Source organism: Diadema antillarum, unplaced genomic scaffold, assembly GCF_040938485.1.
Source record: "Diadema antillarum isolate AM-2024a unplaced genomic scaffold, OU_Dant_1.0 seq00000903_RagTag, whole genome shotgun sequence".
Classification (NCBI taxonomy): domain Eukaryota; kingdom Metazoa; phylum Echinodermata; class Echinoidea; order Diadematoida; family Diadematidae; genus Diadema; species Diadema antillarum.
The window spans coordinates 439,624-463,862 of NW_027271762.1; the positions used below are offsets into that span (position 1 = coordinate 439,624).

Below are 24,239 nucleotides of genomic sequence, written 5' to 3' on the forward strand. Positions count from 1 at the left end.
ATAGTCAGATGATATCTTCTCAACCAATAAAAAAATAAAAAGATGACAGCACTTATCGTAAGAGCTCCTTTTTAAAAAAAGATCTTTTAATAATCTGATCTCTGTGATATTGTTTCTTTTTACACACAGCCGGTAGATGAAACTGAGTGTGCGGTGAGTTAAAATAGATGTGTCACAGCTCTGGTGGAGGAACATATTAATATCTAACCATGTGTGTAGTTTGACATTTAACACTTTCTTCATGAGTGACAGTCTGCCTGTATCATCAGGGCTCACTATTGCCACACTTAACTCACCTGTGAAGGTTTCATTGTGTGACATGTATCATGAGTACACTAACACAAGGTGTGTGTGGTTTGTCTAGCTGTGCATCATTATATTCCCAGCCTATGCGGAGAGACTGCTATGAGTATGGCATTGAAGCCATGCTGTCCTCCAAGTCTTCTCATGATATCATACTTTGCCCCTTTTTCTTTTCTTTTTTTGGTCTTCATTTCATAGATTGATACAATTTAGTTGGCTGCGGCAAAGCAGGGTTCCCTAAAAATTAATAACTTCCTTTCCCGCCATGCGGGGCTCCCTCTAGGCAAGGTCTGTCGGTCTGTCCCGTGTCTGAGGTGCATTGCCCTTTGGGCGGACCTCGTGCCGCCTCCTGTTGAAGTTCCTTTACAGAAGACAAACCAGTGTTTTTGCACTTCACTCCATTCAGCTAGTCTTGGCATCAAAACTTTTTTTTTCTTAATTTTCCTCCTTTTTTTGTGTCAAATTGTTTTCTTTCACCTGTTCAGGGCTATAGCCCCAGACTTGTCTACTTTTAAGGGCTGATTGTAGAGCACATTGATGCTTAAAATTCAGTCATTTCCTTTCCTTGGAAATTCATTATTTGCCTTTCCGTGAGGTAATATGAATTATAAAATGGGTTCAAGAATGTAGCCAATTGGAAGCGCTGAAATGAGTCACGTGTGCGTGCATTATTTTCTTCAGGTATGCACTAAGAAGAGTCTCTCTTCCACCTCCCTGGCCTGACGTACATGTACGTCACAATGTTTTACACTAGCAGTGCGCACTCAATCAGTTGTTACAAGTGCGTCACGTGCTACTATACGCGCTGTCAATCCTGTAAACAACTTCTAGTTCGGGCCGCGGGCTGCCACAACAGCCGGCGGCCTTTCTTGTCCATAACAGTACGTAGCGTACGTATACTCTTATACGTACGTACAGTACTTATGTGCGGGATTTCCGAGTGCGACGTGCGTAAATGTTTGGGACGAACATCTTCGGACATCTTGACTTTTGAGCGAGTGCTACATGTACCTGACTGGTATTGACCCACAAAGGTACGTGAATAATGCTGTCAGTTTTCGACCCATTTTATAAAACAAATGATGCACAGGATTATTTCGTGGCGTTAGTGAAGGTGCGGCTCACTCTCGAGTATTGACAACGGTTGCAAACATGCACTCGGCTGCGCCTCGTGCATGTCGCACCATTGTCAATACTCTCGAGCGCGCCGCACCTTCACTAACACACTCTATCCTGTGCATCATTAGTATAATATAGGAGTCTAGTTTAAAAAAAAATAATTCTCATTATATGATTCATGCACATTGTAGCTGCCTAGTCTCAATGATTTAGAAGAACACCCACCCCCCCCAAAAAAAAAGAAGTAAAGAAAAATGAAAATGAAAAGAAAAAGAACATCTGCATACATGTTAATAAAAAAATTAATAAATAATATTATTAAATGGGAACAACCTTTCCATTGTATCCAACACACACAAATCTTTGTGATTACTCTGATACTGATGTATCATAGATCAATGTTGGCCTCCATGTTCAGTGAAAGTTGTGGCTTTCTTGGCCTAACCACCTGGCATGGAATTGTTTGAAAAGTAGTCCAGTAGATAATTCTAATTTCCATCATTCATTTGGTTGTTATTCATTATTTCTCAGACTGGGAAAGACTTGATTAACCATTTGTTGTTCTTCACACTCTGATTATTTCATTTTCATCATTATTGTTAGTTTTGTCATTATTTCTAGCTTTGACAACTGTCAGCTGTTATTAGCACTATCGTGATTTGAAGTCATTTTCAATGGATTTCCCGTACTGAAGCCAAGTTTTATATTTCAATAAATGTGCACACATGAAAGAAACTAAAATCAAAGAAATATCTTTGTGGCATCGATGACAGAAGAGGACAGGAAAAAATGGAAAGATGAGAGGTTTATACAAAGCTTATAATTGTGTGAATTGGCGGAAGAGTGCAAGTGTTCCTTGAACTATTCATAATGGTGCTTTACAATGTTTTGAAGCCTTCAGAAGAATTTCAGACACAGTCTCTCATTCTAGGAAATGTTTCTCATTATCTGAGATGTTAAAAAAATATGGAAAAGAATGAAAAAAATATTATGAGTCTTTTCTTTTTTCTGATGTGTTAGAGCTCATCCAGAATGACGTGGACATCATGACTTCACAAACAACTGTGAAATGTAGAGATCTATGTAAATTGCATCTCTGGGCTGAGTTTTGAATAAATTTGCCTTCTAAATTTCTGTTGAATGTCCTATTATGACTCTTCTTTTTCACAATCTTAAAGAAAAATACAGCCCTACATTCTTTCCAACCTCCATTGTGCTTATGATGAGAATCTGATCAATGAGATTGTACCACTCCCAGGGTAGCACTCTTAAAGTACTCTCGACCTTATTCATTGCTTCCTGTATTAGGATGAATAGCCCTGTCTGCAGGGGGCCGATCCAGTCCTCACAGGGGTGCAACCCCAGCACCCCTGTGAAGCTCCCAGGTACCTCCCAGGTACCTTGTGTGACTCTGACACATGGCAGTGCTTTGCTTTGTTATAAAGTTGGTGGTCGTCTGATGCCACCAATACAATGAAAATGTATGCTCAAAAGGGATTTGATCTGAACCATTAGCTAGATCACGTTCATGTCTACACACCACCACTTGACTGAAAGGATATTTTTTTCTTATCTATGTAGCTGAGTGCCGTGCATTGCTCAGAGTTGAGCTGGAGTAATGCTCTTGAATTCGGTCTCTTGATTATATGGCAAATTGGTTTTTTTTTTTTCTATGTCAGATGTGTTCCATAGTTTAGGTTAATCCCCAGCATTCCATTATCACTTGTTGTAATATTTGTCTGTTAACACAATAAATCTCATACTGAAGTCAACTTGTGCTTTCCAGCTACATGTAGGATGCGCTGAATATTGTTCTAAGCCATACATGTAGATTATCTGGATGAAATTAACTGTCGTCATGTTGCTATATTACTGTGGATTGTCTCAGTACATTGTATTTTATGTCCATGCAGTACCTCTTGATACACACAGCTGCACTGACTTGAACATGATCAAGATTTATGTGTGCTTTAATATGTTGATATCTGTATCAGGGTTGCCTTGCACATATAATTAAGATGCATACCTCATACCAATCAATAGAAAGCACACAAACCATGTAGTGTTAATTTGTGATTTCATGTCACTATATTAAAAACCTATTCTTTCCTACAATTGAACACTTCAATTAATTGGGATATGAGGACAGTCACCCTGTCCCTAGATTAGTGCTTCTGGAATAGACTAAATTAGAACAGCTAGAGTACTGAAGATTGAATAAGAGTGTTTGGCAGCCACAGTTTTTAGAATTAATGAGATTGCCAGCCAGCAACAGCTCTGAATGGGTATAGTATAAAGGTAGCTAATTCTCCATTAACAGCTTATACCAATCTTTCATTGAATAGCAAATTACAATTTGACAAGAAGATCTCTTAATTATTTTGCATCACAGCTGTCTTAACCCGTTGAGGACGGTTTGATTTCGCTACAACACGCATTTCCCATAGACACCTGCCCGAGTATACTCGCGACTCGTCCTCAACGGGTTAAAGCTCCTTGACAGATTCAGTAGCACAATGGCCTTATAGACGAGCGTGGTGTATTTTATTGTTGACTGTAACATCAATACACACAATATTTTATGTTTCCATAAAGGGCAGACAATTTCTGGTTTTACAGTATGTTGTTAAAGTTTTTACAGAGGCTTCATTGAAACATTCAAATTCTGGTAATATGAGAATAAAAAATGGTCTGTGGACTAAGACTAGCACAGCTGGTGGCATTCACCAGCTCACTCACATAACACACCAATCTGTTTCCAAGTTACTCAATGAAAGCATCGAATACTGTCTGGAGATTCCAATGACTTCCGCATCTGTTCTTCCTAGGTGCATCTCCGTCTCATGAAGTAGACCCTGGTAGGTTTTGAGGGATTTCAGACTTCAGAAAGAACTTGTTTGTAAACCTGTTTAGAAATAATTCTCATGAAAGCAGGCATGAATCTTTTCTTTTCCAAACACCATTGCCTAATCATAGTTCTAGAAATATACTTTGTTTCAAAAATGTGTGCGATTTTTGGTCCATGTTGCGAGTCAGGGTGACTTTTAAAAACTCTGGTGAACAATAAACAAAGTGGAGCTCAGCATGACCAGGGAGGTGGGCACTTGAAGCGTATCAAGATGATCTTTTGTGATTTTTGAGCTATGGAGTGTGTGCACAGTTGGTGTGTGCATCCATGGTGTGTGTAATGGGGTTTATTGTTAAGGGCGGCGAGGAGACTTATCTTCGTGATTTCAGTCCTGTAACTCATGACATGCTTTGAATGGATAAGGTGCACTGGAAGATTTTTGGAAGTGTGAAATCCCCCTCTGTCTGTTAACATGAGAAAAATGGTGTGGATGATATGCTTGGCTGGTGGTCCAAAGAGGGACATTCTGGCATACGTATTGAAAATATGAAAAGAGTTATTCAGTAAATTCCAAAACTTTGCAGATGATTGAGGACCACGCACCCTTTTTCTGTTCTTCCTCCGTTGAGGGATTATAAGCCTACATCAAATGTAGAAGTGATATTTTGAGTTAATGTTAGTACTGTGGGAATAGTTTGATTGAGAATTTCATGTCATCGAAGTGGTGGCAGTCGCTTCATGATGAGGAGGATTAATAATGAAAGTACATATTATGACAGTTTCATGATCATTCACTATTGATGATATGTGATGATATAATGGCAGTTTACATCTTCAGGTAGTTTAAATGCAATCCATGCTTTACGTTCAGTTAATCGACTATAAAACAAATTTGTGCAAAAAGGCCTACATTCCATACATGGACCTTGCATACAATATGTGCTTTTCAGTGTGTGTGATTATTTGATGTCTTCTGGCATATGCTATGTGTCAAAGACATTTGAAGGATAAGAATGTGCATAATCTATGGCCTTGATTTGAAATATCTTTGTGAATCCAGGCCATGATTTTTATTGTAGATACCAACATGAGAACATACTTTGCTTTATAATAAAATACAACAATCAATACACTGCCATGAGTTTTTGTAACCTGTCTTTTCTCTTTGTGATATTGGCACGGAACAGGAGATCATTTGACTCAGACAAACTGATGACTCTCCTAGGAAGATGCAATTATGTCAGGTTACCATAGTAACAGCTGAAATACCTCCAGTTGGCTGGTTGCCAACTACCTTAATACCACGGCAAGAGCATGTGTTGTAAACTTGCAATGAATATGAACATCTTGTTGAAACTGCTCTCTGCTCAGGTCTTAACCCATTGAGGATGGGCTGATTTTACTACAACACGCATTTCCCATAGACACCTGCCTGAGTATTCTTGGGACTTGTCCTCAACGGGTTAATGTCCTCTTCCCTCTACACCTGTTGCTTCGGTCTTTAATATTCAATCCCATCTCTCTTAACCCTTTTACTCCCGCAGACAGTGACGTGTCAGTTGGACGTGGCTGGGTTTGGGTTTGTGGTCTTCGCCACCCAGCACACCTCTGCCAGTGTCAAGCTGTCTACCTGTGATGTCACTGTAAACAGACTCGCTGGAAAGGTGAGCCAAAATCTTGGTCATTGTATATAACCCCTTTATTTAAACCCTAACTACACTTTCTTGGCCAATTGGCAAAGATGTCTAGAAATCAATTGTCAATGAATACAGATTTACCTAATTAATGTTAATTTCTCCAGTCCCATATGTTTGCATGTTAAACCCAACAATCAAAATTAAAAAATCAAAATAATGTCTTAATTAATTTCTACTTTCCAAACAGATTATGCTTAAATGATATATCTAAAATTGGAGGGGGAAAAAGTTAAATGCTTTGAAAAATGTAATAAAAGGGGTACTGCAATTAGTCTTTTATTGGCTTTACCAATTTATCATGCATGATTGATAAATATAATGTAGAAATGGCTGCATGTCATCGTACTATTAACATTGTACATTTGTATTTATAAGAAATGTTTTAAATCTAGACCACTTTCTGAATAACTATCTCCCAACTCTCTGTTGGTTATGTAGAAAACTCGTGCTTTTCTTCATTTCAATTTTTAAATTCAGAATGAATGTATGCATGTATGCATGAATTTCGAAAATCAGTGTAAAGATCCCAAGAATAACCAGTGTATTTTCTTTAAAGCATTCACCGGGATCATAAAGTGAAAGTGTTTGTAAAGGTGTAGAGTTTGTGGTTCACCATGCTGTGTGTAGACTTGAAAAGGTTTGTTTGGGTAGAATAAGGTGGGTAAATACTGCCTCATTCAAGAAACGTCTGAAGGCGTTCTGTGTGAGGATTTGGTGGCCTAGTATTACATCATGCTTAGTTCATAAACCTTACTGAGCTGGTCTGTAATTGATTGGATTGGACACCAATGAGTGCAGGTCGGTAATCACTGCATACAGCAGACTTGATGCGCCTTCTAAAACACCTACAGAGGACAACACATTTACAGAGTGCAGTGTTTATAAATAGCCTAAATAGATCTTCCTGAAATAACGAGGAAGATTACATTTTGCATGATGAACATTTTTTTATAGGGGATGAGAGTCAAATTTACAAAGGTTTTAAAAGTTTAGCATCCTTGTAGAGTGTGTTCAACTGATGTATAATCAACCAGAGTCTCATGAGCCTTATGAAGTAAGTTCATATCTTCACAAGACGAAAACAATCCTGGTTGTGCAAACACATAATTGAATGTGTGGGACTGTAGGCTCATTACTTAAGTGATACACAGAGTCGTGATGGATGTGCCATGTGTGGGTCATTATGAACCCATCACATTCCCCAGGCTAATACCGACCCTGCCACACTGTCTGAAGGAGACAAGGGTCGTTTCTTTAATTGCGTGCGTAAGGAGGCATCACCTTGCCCGCTATAGAGCTATCCATTACAATGCATACAGCGAGTGCCGATACGCATGAGTTACAGGTTGATACGATCCACGCTCTATATACCCTATGTCACAGCGACACCAGTGGATATCAACTCTGATGTTTGTAAAAGAAACTGTAGAAGGTTTTCTTTTTCTCTGTGATGAGACAGCAGTGAGCGCCACATACAATGTACAGAGTGTAGGTAGAGATCCTGAAAATCTGCTGCTTTTTCATGATTCCATTCAAGCCTAGAACAAGATATCAAATGATGTTTTAATAGGGCATGCTTCCCCCCATACCAGCCTTCCATTTCAGGTTTGTAGAGGCAAATATGAACCATATGACATACTGTATAAGCTGTTATTTTCGCGAGGGTTTAATTTTCGTGAATTTCGCGAATCACAGTTGGATCGCGAATTTAACAACACGCAAAAATGTTTCCATGCGCCCTGTTAATAGTGCATTAATGTAAGCGTCGGCGTCATTTCGCGAAAACAACATCTCGCGAAAATGTCTATGGCCTCGTCATTTGCGAAATTATCTGTTCGCGAAAATAACAGCGTATACAGTAGATAGTGCGGTAAAAGCTATTTGATGATCATGTGCAAACTCTCTAAAAATATTGAACTTGGTAATTTTCCCTCAGAATATTAATATTCCTTTCATGATAAACTTTTGTCTATGAGAAGACCCATTGACTCTTGACCCAGAAATTAGCTAATCCCAGATGAAACCTGTCTTTTGGTTTTACTAGAATGTGCCAGAATGGGTGGAAGGCTTACAATGTACCTATGAATTAAATGAAATAACGACATGGTATTTATAGAACACCATATCAACCCCAACCAAGTATCATTCCGGTACTTAAAAAGCGCAGAAATGTGATACCAACATACATACCGGTGCCTTGAATGCTAATATTTTCATGCCAAATGTCAACACTGTATAAAATTGAGTGGAGGCAGTGGTACGATAGATGGCTTTGATACCACTAACCATCTCTTTGGATGATACAGTACACTGAGCTGATTATTCACTTCAGTCATCAACCCTGCCGGGTCTTCCGAATTCAAATTAGCCTGATTACAGTCGGGAGATTGTGTGCCTGTCATACAATACATACAGTCTGTCGCATGCAGCCTGAAATTAATGGCATTATGCTTTTGATTGGATTATGTTTTCCAAGGGCGTCTGGCCAACCTGCATTGTCGTTACGGGCAGATCAGCTCTGCATTGACCTTTGACCTTTCCATTCTGTGATGCATTCACTATCTGTACCGTGGAATGTATTTTCCACGCAGCATTACCCTTTACAAACTACAGTGTAGGTGTACAACTTAAGTGGATGGTTGCAATGCGTAAATAGCTCTCGGCAAGCAATCGTAAATTAGCTGACTATAATAATAGTGATAAGAGATTTGTAGGCTATCAAAAGTCATGCAATATCTCCTTTTATCAGATGTAGATAGTTACTGCCTTCTAGCAGGATGTCAACTCTTTGTACACTATAATAAGAGACATGTAGAAGGGTCATCATTTATCAGCAAAAGGTGCTTAAGGTTTTATTGCTATCCTCAAGTGGGATACAATATGCTCTTAACATTCCATACTGTGGATCACATTGTACGGCTGCTTGCATTGTGTAGTGTTTACACATTGTATTTGATCTGTAACTTATTCAGTACGCTATGTTCTTTGCAGAATTATTGACAAAGCTCTCAAATTTCAAGTCTCAAAGAAAGCATTACAAATTCAAGATAGTCATCATTCCTAGAATTATGTAGATTGTGATACAATGTAGCAGTACCTGAACAGGACATTATTTTGATCAAAGTTGATAGATGTAGTTAACCTCAAGTGAGAACACTGTGATATTGCTATCATCATTATTATAGTGGCAGTATTATCATTATTACAAAGGTTATCATCCGCATCAGTTGGTATTCTAACAATTATTATTAGTGCTTTGCCACTTTACACATATATTGAGAGTCAGTGTGCAATACCGTTGTGTAAATACAAAGGTTTCGTGCTCTGACTTGTTAGAGAATCATGCATACTGAAATGGAGCATTGCAAATACAGATGACTTTGTGGTACATAATTAGATACACTGTATATCTAATTTATGGTGGATACGGATGGATGACACCTATTCTCAGGTTTAGTGAATTCTCATGATACATTGTAGCTTGACACCCTCCAAGGCACCATTCATCCCTTAACCCTTTTTATACCAATGAATCAAATATGAACAAATTTCACACAAAAAACTAATATGTAGGCCTACAGGTAATAAACATGGCACGCAGGGGGTTAAACATGAAGCAACAAGGTCAGCTCTACGGGAAAGATCTGTCTTATTGAAGAGAACGACTCACAGTATAGAGAGAGAGCGTCTCAACCATAGCTAAAGAGAGTCGAAGTGTGTTGGAATTGTTGTTGCTGGTGTTGTTTCTTTCTTAATCCACCTGAAGCCAAGAAATGCATAGATCTACATTTCGAGGCACGTTGATGCCCGGCACAACAGACAGAGGTCCCACGAGGGGTAGAGTTTTTGGCCAAGACGTGCTCATGACTGCGCTTTTCACTTCTTTGCGAGGCACGGGGTGAGACACCGGTGAAGTGGGCCAGTAAACACACACATGTTTGGAAAGCTAGGGCATTGCCCCTTCAGGCTGGCATCCCTGGGAGAGAAAAAAAGAGTCTCTCAAAGTCGTCTACCTTTAATAACAATATCATCGAATGCTACAAACTTGGACAAGAAAGTGCCCATCGAAGGGATGGCTTACTTTTGTCATGCACTGTTCCCCCCCCCCTCCGCCCGCCTCTTCTTGCCATGAAAAACAAGCATACAAACTAATAGATCAACAAACAGTTGTTGAAAACTTGACTTTGTGCAGGTTTGTCTTCTTTGAATACCAACTACAACCTAAGACACACAAATACTTCAGAGATTGATGTTAAGCTTTTGCAAACCAAAACAGACCAAAATAAGATCAAATTCTGGAGGGAGGCCTTTGAAAACTTGACTTCTCATTGGTTGGCTTTCCTTTTAATATGCACCAATCAAGATAAACAAATACAGCTGTTAATGTTATTGATTTTAACCATTTGCAAACACAAGTGCTTTTCTGTCTTTGATAGGATTATTTACATATAATATGTATATAAATTCTGTCAAGTGCAGAGATTCCAACTCCAAGCACCTTCTGATCTGGAGATTCTCTCCCCTGAAACCCCTAGCAAACGGGAGATTCCAAGTTGATGTGTGCGAAGCGCGAAATTCCTTGCGGCCGGGGTCCAGTCTAAGGTTCTTATAGATGCTCTCTCGTGCTATCTAAGGCTTATTTTTCATTATACGATATAGCAATAAGTAAGAAATCCTTTCCAACGGGAGTCACAGAGCCAGGGCGGGAGAAATCAAATCTCAAGCGGGAGAACGGGAGATTGTGCAAAAATGGGCTTTCGGCGGGAGATCTCCCGTCGAAAGCGGGAGAGTTGGAGTCTCTGCAAGTGCAAGGTACTAGCAAGCAAGTTTGTTTGGAAACCAGGTTTGCCAGCACTTGTAGAAAGCCCGTGCAGCATAGGCCTACATTTATATCACAGTGCTTGCCTGAAGTGATTTGGTTAAGATGTGTAGAACGATGTTGTCAGACTAAGCATTTCAGTATAACAGAGGATATCAGCTTTTCTCATGATTTTAAAGGGTCGTGTATTAAAGTAACAAACAAAGAAAATTTGTCAGCAGGAGCTCGTAAAAGTGCATGATGACAAAGTTTGTTTCTAAATGTGGAAAAGATGAAAAAATGATGGTATCCATATTATGACATCATGGGGTTAAACATCAATATGCTGCATTTATAGGAATTAGGAATGCCATGCCAGTATGTTTACATGCTTTTGAGGTGGGGTTCATTCATTTGAGCTTCTGGCCCAATGTGCTTGGTTGATATCACTTGCTGACTATTGCTAGTCACCTGGGGCGAACCACGAGGGGTTGGCATCATTTGCCTGTTTTCTTGTGTGGATGGGTAGGGGGACCACTTCACCAGGTTAGCACCCTACTCTTTGCGATGAATGAGGAAGTGGGATCTTTTACGTGCATGAGTCTGGCTAACTCACACACCGTACATATACAAACTGCATAATGTCCCATCCAAGGGACAGAGTGTTTTGCCTCTTACTAGAGTGGTGGGATCGAAAGATGGTAGACATGTGACTTTAAGATGGTCAGTGACTTTAGATGGTCAGTGACCCTAGAAAGATTCTTTGCATGTCCAAGATTCCTCTACCTTTGAGGTCAGTCACTCAGCCTTTCTGATACATATCTATCTATTTATTTATTTATTTGTTTTGTCTGAAACTTTGATGCTTATCTGGCTTTGAATATTGATAGCTACCATGTACAGTGTACTGTTCCATCATGGTCATATTATGAGAGAGACATTATACACGTAGTGCCATAAGATATGATGATGATGATCCACAGCATTTGTATAGTGCCATATATCTGTTATAGAAACATTCAAAGGTGCAGACTCCTCCAAGAGAGACAAAGATCAAGAAAAAGTTTTCTTTGAAGTCTAAAAATAGACAAAGTCAACCAGCCTCAATAAAGAGATTCCATAATACCTCATGGGACATTTGTTTGTCTATTGCAATGGCATATAAATGTCTCGTGTGCTCCGGATATCAACTTCATGTTGTAAGTAAGGAGTGATAGTAGTCACTGTCTTAATGGCAACTCAATGACCATCAAATGACCAGAGTGTGAATATTGTATTCAAACAGCCATGGCACTAATGGGTTGGGCGAGGGCGCCCTGGATGGCGTGCAAGATAAAATGAGCAATTTAAAGCCGCTAATGGGTCCACTCATCGGTGGAGGATGTCGGACGAAAATTAATGTCTGTGTTTGACACGACTCGCAATCCATTACAGCCAACAACTGGAGGGCCATTAATGTACTGAGACATAGTATGTGTGTGTACACAGTGTCAGTGGGAATGTTGTTCTAAAATATGTAAAGAACGGAAAAGCTATTCCACCATACACCCTTTAGCATGTGAAGCACGATATATCATCATGCCCTTTTCAAATCTTATTTGAGAGCTCTATTTTCGTGCTGCCTACAATTAAATCACCATTAAGCCAGTTAGCCACCATTTTGTTTGTTGCTTTTGTCTTTTCTTTTTTTATTCATCACCACTATGTCACACATGGTTCAACCTGGCCCACAGATTCCTTCCAATTGCTCAATTATCCTGTGTAGTAGCAGAAAAAAAGATACCAACACAGAATACCAAAGTGGGCTTAGCTAAATGACCCAGCAGTGTTTCATTACCAGCCAATTAATCCTGATGCTTTTAATCAAACACAGCATGCACACTGTACATTTTGCAACCAGAGGTATAGATTTCAGCTTGCTACAGCAACATTACATTTTTAGTCAGTGCTACAAAATCAAGAATAGGAGATCTGTTATGCAGTCACCATTGGACAAAGTGTTTGATTTCAATACAGTGTCTCTTTACACTGTTCATGTTGTTACTCCCTAGTTCAAAGCCCACCAAAAAGTCACAAATTAGGATTCTCTGTAATACGTAGACCAAAATACGTACACGACGTAATTTATGTCATTTGGGTCGACTATAAACTCAAATTGTTAAACTTTGTCTTACCTGAGAGAGTAATCTTTTCCTTCACTTACAATTATATTGTCAAAATTTGGTGGCTTAAAATAATTGACCAAAATTGAGATATTAGCAGTTTTCTGACCTTTTTTTTTCTGGATAGATGCTGCTTTCACTTGGATATACTGTAGCATAATACATTTTCATTGATGCTTATCACAGTATACCTGAGTGACCGTGTCTTTAAGTCCTCTTTTCTCCCTTTTCTATGACACTGTATCTTGCTACAGTCGTTACTCTTCTCTTTGAATATTTCAAACCCTTTTTTAATATGTTAAGACGGTCCAATTTTAACAAGTTATGTATTATTTTTAAAAGCTTGTAACTTTATCTTTAGTTCTATTAGACTATACAGTAGAAAAGTGGGGATTTATTTTGGCCTACTTTTTTGTGAGTTTTGAACTGCATGGGTGTTTACATTTAATGCATATTTTTATGCAATAACCAGAATATCAGTGACAATGGTTTATAGGAGAACTGTGTTACAACAGTGAGGCCGACTGTTGCAAGTCACTGACAATGATATTCTCATAATTATTGACATTTTTGTTCATTTCAGTATTATGATTCTTATTGATAATACAAGTTATTGCTTTATTATAGGTATTGTCATTAATTTAGTTATCACTGTATCCTCATTATTATTTATTATCATATTTATTATCAGTATCATTTTTATTATCACTATTATTACTGTCAAATTGCCATTATCCATTACTAACATTATCATTATCTTTTTATTGTGATTGTTAAAACTTTGTCATAAAAGACTGTCCTGATTTATTAATGTTTGCCCTTCATCTTTGCATTTAGAGCTTAAACAGGGTAACTTACAAATTGCTGTATCGTAGTGAGTGTAAATAGATCATATAATTCTGGTGCAGAGTGTGTATGTGTGTGTGTGTACACCACTTCAAGAATTTACATAGGTTGACTTCTTTATTAAAGATTTTTGAATATTTTGTGTGTTTGAAGAGGTTGAGTGACTAAGATCTTGCTATGAATGTTGTGTACTAGAATACATTTAAAATGTCTTGCTTTATTTTTGATGGTAGGAAATGACTTCATATCTAATGCTGCCAGACTAATCCATGGATTCATCAACTAAACTCACTATGTATGTTCTGTTTCTGTTCTCTGTGTCTCTGTTGTACCTAATAACAGCTCAAAACCAAGGTATGTCCAATGTGTGTGTACACATTATATGTCTCTAATAGTCTTGTATGTGTGAAATGTCTGGTTTTTAACATTCTAGTTCATCCGAGTTAAATGCTTTAACTTTTACTTTTGATACAATGCGCTTTGTGAAGTCATTTCTTTCTTGCCTTCTTTATTTTATCTCTGCTGCTTTGCAAGCTGCTACAGTTGGCATTTTGTGCTTGTTTCATTGATTGTCGGCTGGTTGCACTGCATTCTTCTTTGTTCTTTCCATGTCAAGACGATTGGCAGATGCTGTGAAAGTGAAATGGAAGCAGCTGTAGTAGGTGTGAATACAGTGAATGTATTCAGATTTACAATGAAGAAGCACACTTAAAAAGTCTCTTTATATTCACCACCTCCTCTTTATCTCTAAATTCTCTGTGTTTATGCACCTCCAAGAAGTTTTTTGAATGTGGAAGACAAAAAATGTGTGATTAAGTTTTATGTTGCGCCACTTTTTGCGAGCATTGCTCATGGAGCATTGGCAGATGGCAATTTTTTTCTGTAAATATTGCTCTATATCACCCTCAAGTGTTTGCATGTTCTTGTTTTTTATGTTTGTATCATATATTTGTAGTTCAGTGAGATATTCCATGTTCACATCGATTTTACTTCCCTAGAGAGCTCCTCCATTCTCTATCATCATCTAACAATCTTGCACACTTTTTTTTTTTTGCTGTCATCGAGCGTCGTCTTTCTGCTCAAATCCCTTTGAAGGTTTCGTGTTTGCTGGTTGAGTCACTGGGCAAGCAGTCTCCGCAGACTTGTTTGCGCCGTGGATTGCCGGCATTTCACTGTCAGTCTTCCTAAGCTGGTGCATATCAATGTGAGGGCTTTTTTTTTTTGTAGCCTTGTGGCAATATGTTGCAATATATCAAAATATATGGTGGTATGTCACAGTACATGACAACATGTATAGTTCAAATTAATGAATTCTTGCATTTAGTTTTTGTTTTTTTTCAGTTGCAGTACAAATGTACTATATATATGGTTTGATATTTCAAATAATGTGTGAACAATCTAAAGGGCATGACGATGCAAAAGGATGTGCAATACAATATTCATATTGCCCTTCTGTTTAAATAGGTAAACTGTACATTGTTAGCCCCAAATATATTAAAAAAATTTGTAGTCTTGTAAAGTTTCCTTCTACAAGGGATGCTACTTCTGAAAGCTGAGAAGGGAGAACACAATAAGTGAAAGATTTTTGTTTGTTTCTTTTTGGAATATGTACTATTTTCTCAGAGTGAAAGAGTACATTTAACATGATCAATTGTATATTCTCACTGAAATGTCTACACTCACAGTCCGACTTCCTGTAAAAGTGGATATTTTCGCACGACTGATTTTCACACTATTACTGCTCAGCCGGGTAAGAAGAGTTTCGCGGGTTTTTAATTCAGCGGAATCAAGACGTCAACTTCTGGAACATACACCTTGTATGGCGAGCAAAAATATTTGCGTGCTTTTCTTTTCGTGCTAGTTTCTGGTTGCGCAAAATGTGCAAACATTTTAACACCGCAAAAAAATTTCCACTTTTACAGTAGACTGGTCATTCTCTGTATAACCTGTGTTTATGTTCTGTGTTTTTTGTGTGTGCGTCAATAGTTTTTCTGTGTTGTTTCTGTGTGTGTGAATCTCCTAATCTTGGAAAATAGTGGAAAGTGTGTGTGTGTGGGGGGGGGGGGGGGGGGGGGGGGGGGGTTGGGTTTGGCTGTAAAGGGTCATATATCACAGGGATGGAATTATGCCCAAGCTGGGCAGGTCTATATAAGGGGCTGTGCCAGTAATTCACCCGCCCGCAATGCACTCATCTTTCATCGACCTGGTAAGAGAGAGAAGAAAGGGAGAGAGAGAGGCAGAGTGAGGACTGCATCTCTTCCACATATCATCATAAACCCCAGCCAGCCTTCCTTGGCTACTCACTACCCCATCCCCGTTACTACCACCAGCCCCATCTCACTGCCCCCCTCTACCATCCTTCTGCTCCCTGCATGCCCCACCCCTTTGTACCCTGTGACTTCACCCACCCCTGGGCCATGCAATATATAACCCCCTTCAGCTCTCTCATGATCCTCAATGACTGTAGTCTGTTCTTGCAGTACAGGTACATGACACTAAAAGTTGATAATATCTATTTTGACTAAAAATTAATTTGTGGCCAATTTTATGGTATTTGTAACTCCATGATTAGCACTGTGTGATGTGGGGACAGGTCACCTGTAGTTAAACTAGTGTATGAAACTAATCAAGCCTGGCTACTGGAGAAGAGAGAGAGAGGGAAAAAAAACCCAAAGATAAGTTTTGTTTGCTTCTATCTCCTTCTTTCTTGAAGTTACATTGATATGTTTCCAATACCTGAACTATATAGTAAAAGTCCAATATATTGAGTCCACCATATTGAATACAATTAATATGGAACACAAGCATACAGGAAAATGTCACTGAGCAGTTGAGTAGATGCCATGTTGAATAAAGTCAATATGAAATACAGGTATACAAGAAAATATAATTGAGTCAGTATTTGTAACCTTTAGTAGTGAACAAGCTAACAGTAAATTACAGTAAATTCAGACTTTGGTTAAGATTGTTTTCATCAGACATTATTTTTTTATCCCAAATATTCACATAAATATAAGTTTGTACTATCATTCATATAAAGAAGAAGTGAAATACACCAAACAGCTCATGATTCCTCACTTTTTCATACATATACATGTATTCTCTAAACTCTTTAAATTTGCCATGCAGAAATGAAGTGATTTGGCAATTCCTGAAATTAAAAGAATAGATGTGATGCTGTATACCTTTTTAACTTATTTGTATAAATTTATTTAATATCATTATTATTTTCTTTTACCATGAGATATGATAATACACTGAGGTTGGATATGAAATTTCAATTCCACTTCTGCCCCCTGCTGTTTTCAAATCAGAGTGTTTGTGTGTGTGTATATACTATGTGTGAGTGTATGTGAGAGAGAGAGAGTTAGAGAGAGAAAAGAAAAAAAAAAACAGCAAAACTATCAGACGATCCAGGGATGTTTCAATATAATGCCATTGGCAGAGCGTTTGGTGGTCTGTGCAATATGTTGTCACCTACTCAATACCAGCTGTCAACTCCAGACCAAATTTGATGGAGATTAGGAAGGCGAGTAAATGAGAGCTAAAATGCTCCTAATGACTCAACGTCATGTCAGTGCAAATATTTGTTGTGACATGGCGCAGGTTGCTGAAGTATGTGGGTAGAATATTGTCGTCAAAGATGATAAAACAGCAACGCTGTACCTTTGATACAGAGCAGCTGAATAGGTTTTCCCACCAGCAGATGATGTTACAAAATGATTGAGGAAGTGGTGTAGACAAAGGGACCCTGTTGTATCAAACTGGTAGACAGTGCTTAAAGGAGACATTATGTTTGTAGGGAAACATTCTCAGTAAGATTAATGATAATACCAGGGCAAATGTTACTAAAAATCATAAAACAAGTAAGGCACAAATGTGGAATTTGTATTGGTTTCCTGCAATAGGGCTTAAGCACACATTGTGTACCGTTCCCATGAGTGGAGATTTTGCTTGCATTTTTGTATAAGGTGCACCCCCAACTTTCAATATTGGGGGGGGGGGGACAAAAAAGATGTAACAACATACACAAGCGTTTATGGTAGTTAAAATTTGTGTTAAGAATTATGTAGGTATACGATATTCCCATAAGTACGCCATGAACTTGAGGTAATAGGAATTATGCCTCAAATGCACATCGTGCATCACAGCATGCCGAGATGCTAGTATGTTTTTCCTCGCTGTGTGGAAATAATTAATAGCTATTGGCATGTGGGGGGGGGGGGAACTGCTCAACCACCACCCATTTCGTTCTCTCCAAGGATGGCCTCTATTCACGAATCAACAGATACATATCGGTTGTCGTGGCAACTGGCTGAGGGAAGATGCTTGTTGGTGTGTGCATGCCACGAAAGGAAATACAAATGCATTGTACAGTAGTGAAATTGTGATGTAGTCATAAGATAAGGTGCAGGTAACGTATACTGGAGGATCACTTTAAGTTGCCTGAAAAACGTAGATGACCTTGTTGTTGTGTGTAAATAGTAGAAAGATGATATCGACTCATTTGGGAAGAAAAGCAATGATTGAGGTGTATATAATGGGTGTTATGGGTGTGTATATTAATAGTAATGCATAAGGTGTAAATTTATAGTGCATTTTATGTGTGTAGGAATATATGACTTTGACAAGTTCTCTCCCGCCTTCTCTCTATGTGTGTATAACTTCTATGTGTGTAGACAAATATGTAGGCCTATGTATAGAAGCACTTGTACAATGTACATACAGTGTACAATGTTGTTTTGCAAGTATGGGTTGGTATGTTCATTTATCTAAAAGAGGTCAAGTTGAAGGGATTTCTATGGGTGGAGACAATGCAATGAGGGGTAAAACTAGGCAGGGGTAGGGGTGGGGTTGTAGAAGTGGTATAGGAGTAGGTGGTAGGTGGTGACGAAAACAATAACCTAGGACATTATTGCTGTTGGCAGAAAAATTAAGCATCGAAGAGGATGATGCAAACCTCCATATATATGGAGTTTAGCCCTGGAGGTACGATTGTACAGAGTTTACGTTGCCATAGAGACTGGGGGAAAGATGCTGTTCCATTGACGGAAGATGGCTGTTGTAATGATTGTCGGTTTGAAATATTTATTTAACTTCAGAGAGAGAGAGAGATGTTTTCAGTGGGTATAGAATCAGGAAAACAGTGAACTCGGAGGAGGAAGTGTAGTTGTAAAGGCATTGAAAGAAGATGAATGGTTGTTGTGCAGCCTTTTCTGACAAATGTTTTGAAGGAAAAAAAGTAAATAAATAAAAAGAGCTAGTTTAGTGCCTGTCTAATTTAATGAAGCCATGGAAGGAATATTGAAAAGAAGTTTATTCAAAAGATTTTTCCCCCATGCCATCCATGAATGGGGGAAAAAATCTTTTGAATAGTCTTCTTTTTTTATTTAGGTACTGGTACATCTTTCTGCTGTGTTCATTTTTGGCAGTGAAAAATAATGAAATAAATTCCCGCATCATTGTTTTCTTCCTTTCTACCCCAGGTGTATGAACAAGGCTTGCCCAAAGTGTCGTACACAACAAAGCCCCATGTGCTCTCATTGACCGATTTACCTACAAATTTTTCTCTTTCAGCAAGGATGAATGATAGAAAACAACACAACAAGATACTCATGGGGCTTTGAGACATTTATTTTTGAAGTATGCACAAGGAAGAATTTGAGTAAGGAGAATTACACCAGCAAGATATGTGCTGCAGAAGATTGTGGTTTTAGTTTAGTCTTCCATAACAAATGTCAATCCTAGAGGTGTCGTCTTTAACTGTATGCAGAAAAAGAAAACTGGGCCATGGGAAATTTGATACCTTGTGACCACCGGCAGGGCATGCACTGTAGAACAATGTTTTTAGAATGTATGTCACGGCTACAGCCTTGAGTAGCGAATGTTTAGCGGCAGCGCCGCCCGGCCCGTTGGGCCAGCGAGTGCACCGTGTTGCGCCCATGTCACTCTATACCTAGCAATGTGGGGTACTCTGAGCCGAGTAAATACCAGCGTGCGTCAGTCGTGAGCCCCTGCATGGATCACTTGCTTAAGGTCATCTCAAAGCTGCACTGCGTGGTTATGGTTCTCGTCTGAAATATTCTCTTGCTGTTTCCCTTTTCTAAAAATCAGATATTTGCAGACTCCCAGGCATAGTATGTAGTATACCAACGAAGAAACAAACAAAACAATGTGTTGAAATGCACCATAACAAATGATGGTGCATCTATCATGGTGCACCAATCATGGTGCACCAAACATGATGCACCAATCATGGTGCATCAAACATGGTATACCAATCAATGTGCATCAGTTATGGTGTACCAATAATGGTGCTCCAGTCATGGTGTATCAATCACGGTGCACCAGTCATGGTGCATCAAACATGATGCACCCATCATGGTGCACCAAACGTGATGTACCAATTATGATACACCAATCATGATGAACCAATCATGGTGCATGAAATGTTGTGTACCAATCATGGTGCATCAAACATGGTGCACCAAACATTGGTGCACTAATCATGTTGCTGTGACTGCATGACTTCTCCTTCACGAGCCTTCCAAATTTTACCAAACATTATTTCCACTCCACTTGAGATTTTGAATACAGGAGCAGCTGATCTCAAGTTTTGAGTGACTGACATTCAGAGAACATAATTCTTTCCTTTGATTTCTTCTCACATGAAGGCTTCTCCTTATAGCTGCAGGAGATAATTCAATTCTCTTTTTACAGCAAATGTTATGACCACACCTGGTGTGCCTGGACATTGTCTACCAAAGGAGCTGCCATTTTAAGTTACCTTGAGCTGGTCTTTATTCCAGACCCTCAGATGGTATTTTACAGTCAGATACAACCACTGTTGAAACAAAGACCTAAAGTCAAAAGGTGTCTTTAAGCCTGTCAAACAGAGAAATAAAAAAGAGACTGTTAATTACCTGTTTGTTTGAAATGTGGCACACTTACATTGTATCATTTATTGGTTAAAGTAACAGGAACAGATGTACAAATGTGTACTACGTATGTGAGTGTTGTGTCTGCAAGTATATATTATGTGTTACAGGGAGAGAGAAAGAGAGAGAGGGAGAAGGGAGAGATGGGCAGGTAAACAGATACATACCTTGGGTGGAAGAGAATATCAAATCGATAGGAAAGGAGAGAGAGAGAGAGAGATAAAGGGGAGAGAATGTAGGGTGACGTAGCTAATGATACGGATGATGCCCAGTTTTGCTTTCCTTTTCAGTAGAATGTCATGGACTGTCTCAACCTTTAATAAGGCTTCCCCTACACAGCCCTTGATCCCCCAGAGCTCAGCTGTGTCACGCTACCCCCTGGTATGAGGCCGGCACATCCTCCTAGGTCAGTGCTAAGCAGCAGGTCTACCAGCTGACATTTTTAGAAGACTGCCCCAGACTACCAACCAGCATAGTGGTAGGGGACTTGATGGAGAAATATATATAGAGATAGATAAGTATATAACTAGCTAAATAGATATATACAGAGGGAGATAGATAGACATGACATGTACTGTAGATAGAAGGATAATATAGATAGAGATAGATATATATAAATAGCTATTGATATATACTGAGAGGGAGATATATAGACACGACATGTACTGAAGATAGAAAGATGATATAGATAGAGATAGATAATTGTATATAAATAGCTAAAAGGGATATAGATAGACATAAGATAGAAGGATGGATAGAGAGATAGAAACAATAGATCAAGAGATTGCTAAATACATAACGATATGAAATATTGATAGAGAGATAGATTGAATAGATAGAGATGGATAGAAAGAGATATAGAGTGAGAGAGAGAAAGAGAGAGATAAAGAGTATCTTAGAGTTAGTTCATATAAAGATGAGATAAAGAAAAGAACACAGAGAGAAAGAGAGAGAGAGATTGGAAGAAAAAAACGACAGAGGTAAGGGGAGGGTGGCGATCTTGACCTAGGGGTAAGAGAATATGTGACCCTCTTGTGGAAGCAGGTGTGGTGATGGTGGTATAGGACGGGGGTAGTATAGGATATTATTGATGTTGTGGGTAGAATGCAGGTGCTGTCGTAGCAAAGGGGTAATGTGCTAAAAAGTATTGATGTTTTGAGTGGTAGACAATGATTGCAGTGGTGGTAGAGGGGCTAAATAATTGAAAAGGATTGATTGGCATACGATCAGATATTTTTTTTGCAGACTTAGTGTAGGAAAATAAAAGGAAAAATGGGTGAGAGGTTGTGATGTAGGTAGGAGATCAGGTTTTGCCTGCAGAACAGTCGAAGCTTGTCTGTGTGTGTAAATGTGGATGTGTATGTCTGTGAAGAGGATCGCATGGCAAATATCTTTTTTCAGATGAGAGACTCTTGAACATAAATTGTACAGAACAAGATGACAATTTCCAGGAAATACTTGTTTGTTTGAAAGGTTGACGTAGAGTGAGAGATAGAGTGTAGAGAGAGAGAGCAGGAGATTCCAAATATCAATGCAGCTAAAAGTCAGATGATGCATGGCTTTGGCATCTTGTCGTAAATCATCTCAAGGGAAGCGGATGGATGCAGTCTCCATGGGAACAGCGCCCTCACACATGATGGGAGATAAACCTCGGGTCTGTGACCATCATAGATTGTGAATGTTAAATGACATCAGCTGTAGATATGAAGTTAGAGGTATAGGTATAGGTAAGGAGACTTTTATGCTCGATTAGGGTGATAGTCCTGTTACACCTTAAATAGTCCCAGGTACTGTTGTATGGAGAAGTGGGCTTCTAACCCACTTTAGCATCAGTTTATGCAGTGGAATGAATTATAAGACTTGTTTTTTGTTTGTGAACAGAATGAACAACAGTTACTTTTCTATCTGCTATTGAAGTATGTAATACTCTGTGAATGTAAACAAGTATGCTGCTAACTTGGAGGGGTGATTTTCATAGGATGAAATGAGATTGGAGGGATGATTCCACTTTGATTATTATGATACAAATAGCTTTACCAGCTTGGGGCAATTCTAAAAGTTATCATGTTTTTCTTCTTTTTTCCCTTTATTACAGATTGTTGATTATCCTTGTGAAATTAGATCACAGGTTAGTGAAGAAAAACACAGTGGTGCTCTGGAAAATAAAAAGAAGTAGAGCCAGAGGGCCAACAACAGCATTCCTAGAATACCTCGCTGCCCCACATTTTTGTTTTTTCTTTTTCTACGGCAAGGGCGGGGGAAGGCATGAGGTGAAGCGAGCATTTAGGGCATCAACAAATTGTGATATATGAGACAACCATCTCTGCGATTCCTCTCGCAATGCGCCGAGAATTTTCAAAAGTGTCTCAGAAGAGGCTCTCTTCTTTCTTTTTTTCTTCCTGGAAATGGGGTTTGCCATGTCAAGGATTAGATGGGGAGAAGGAAGGGACTGATGCTTGAGGCGTGGAGGAGTAGAGTGGTTGATGTGACCTCTTTAGCACATAGCGCATCCAGGTCTGCAATTACATTAAAGGACTGCCCTCTCGAGTTCAACAGCTTGCATTCATGTTGACATCATACTTAGAGAGAGTTACTGTCAAATTTTAGCAATAATCAGCACTTAACTGCCGACATTGTCCCAAAATCTCATCAGGTTATTTGACGAAAATTTCAGATCATTCATGATAAAGCATCAATGTCAGTCAGCCTGACAGTTACAGTATAGCTATGGCTGTAGGATGCTAGTCTCTGTTATGTATGGAAAGTCTTCAGTTATGGACCCTTGAATGGAGTTGGAGCTACACATGTGTCTTAGAAACAAAAATGGTGTTTTACTTGTGGAATGTTGCCTTTTATGGCAGTAAAATCTACACAGTATGTGAAAAATCAAATAGGTGAAGAATCAAATAAAATTGTGAAAAATCAAATCATTGAAAGTTTTTAAAGATTTAGTCAGATTATATGAAGAGTATGACCATAGAGATAAGTCTACAAAGTATGAAGTATGAATTGATTTCACATTTTTAGTCAAATTCTAATATCAGCAGGTGAATTAACTATGGTGTAAATTATGATATTAACGGTAATGTATATTCCTAATATTTAATCTCTCTGAAGTCATGAAAAGGAAAGTGAGATACCAAAGCACAAGATCAAATGAAAAGAGTAATCATTTTTTCCGGGTGAACTCACTCCATGTGCATATATGACTATTTGAAGGAATTTATTCATTTGTGAATCTGTGCGGTGTAGTAATCAAAGTCTTTAAATGGGATGCAGCTTCAATACGCTAAATGCTAGTGAGCTCTGATGGGAATATGTGCTTCACTCCCTGACCGCGACTCCGCCCTCTCATGCCACATGACCTAGTTACCACAACAGATTTCTCGCCGATGAAATCATGTGATATCACAGATCCCCGGTACGTGGAGGAGTGTTACCGATGGGGTATTAGCGCTAGAAGTGTTGGGATGAGGTTGGAGACGGAATGGAGGAGGAGGAGGAGGAGGAGGAGGAGGAGGAGGAGGA

General features: G+C 38.8%; 1 protein-coding gene across 1 annotated transcript in view; it reads left to right on the forward strand.

Moving 5' to 3' along the window:
• Positions 1-24,239, forward strand: part of LOC139741098 (C2 domain-containing protein 2-like) — a 95,102-nt gene that overhangs the window by 23,761 nt on the left and 47,102 nt on the right. The window contains exon 3 of the mRNA XM_071651687.1: positions 5,815-5,934. Within this exon, the coding sequence (XP_071507788.1) occupies positions 5,815-5,934 (120 nt within the window). The remainder of the gene's footprint in view (positions 1-5,814; positions 5,935-24,239) is intronic.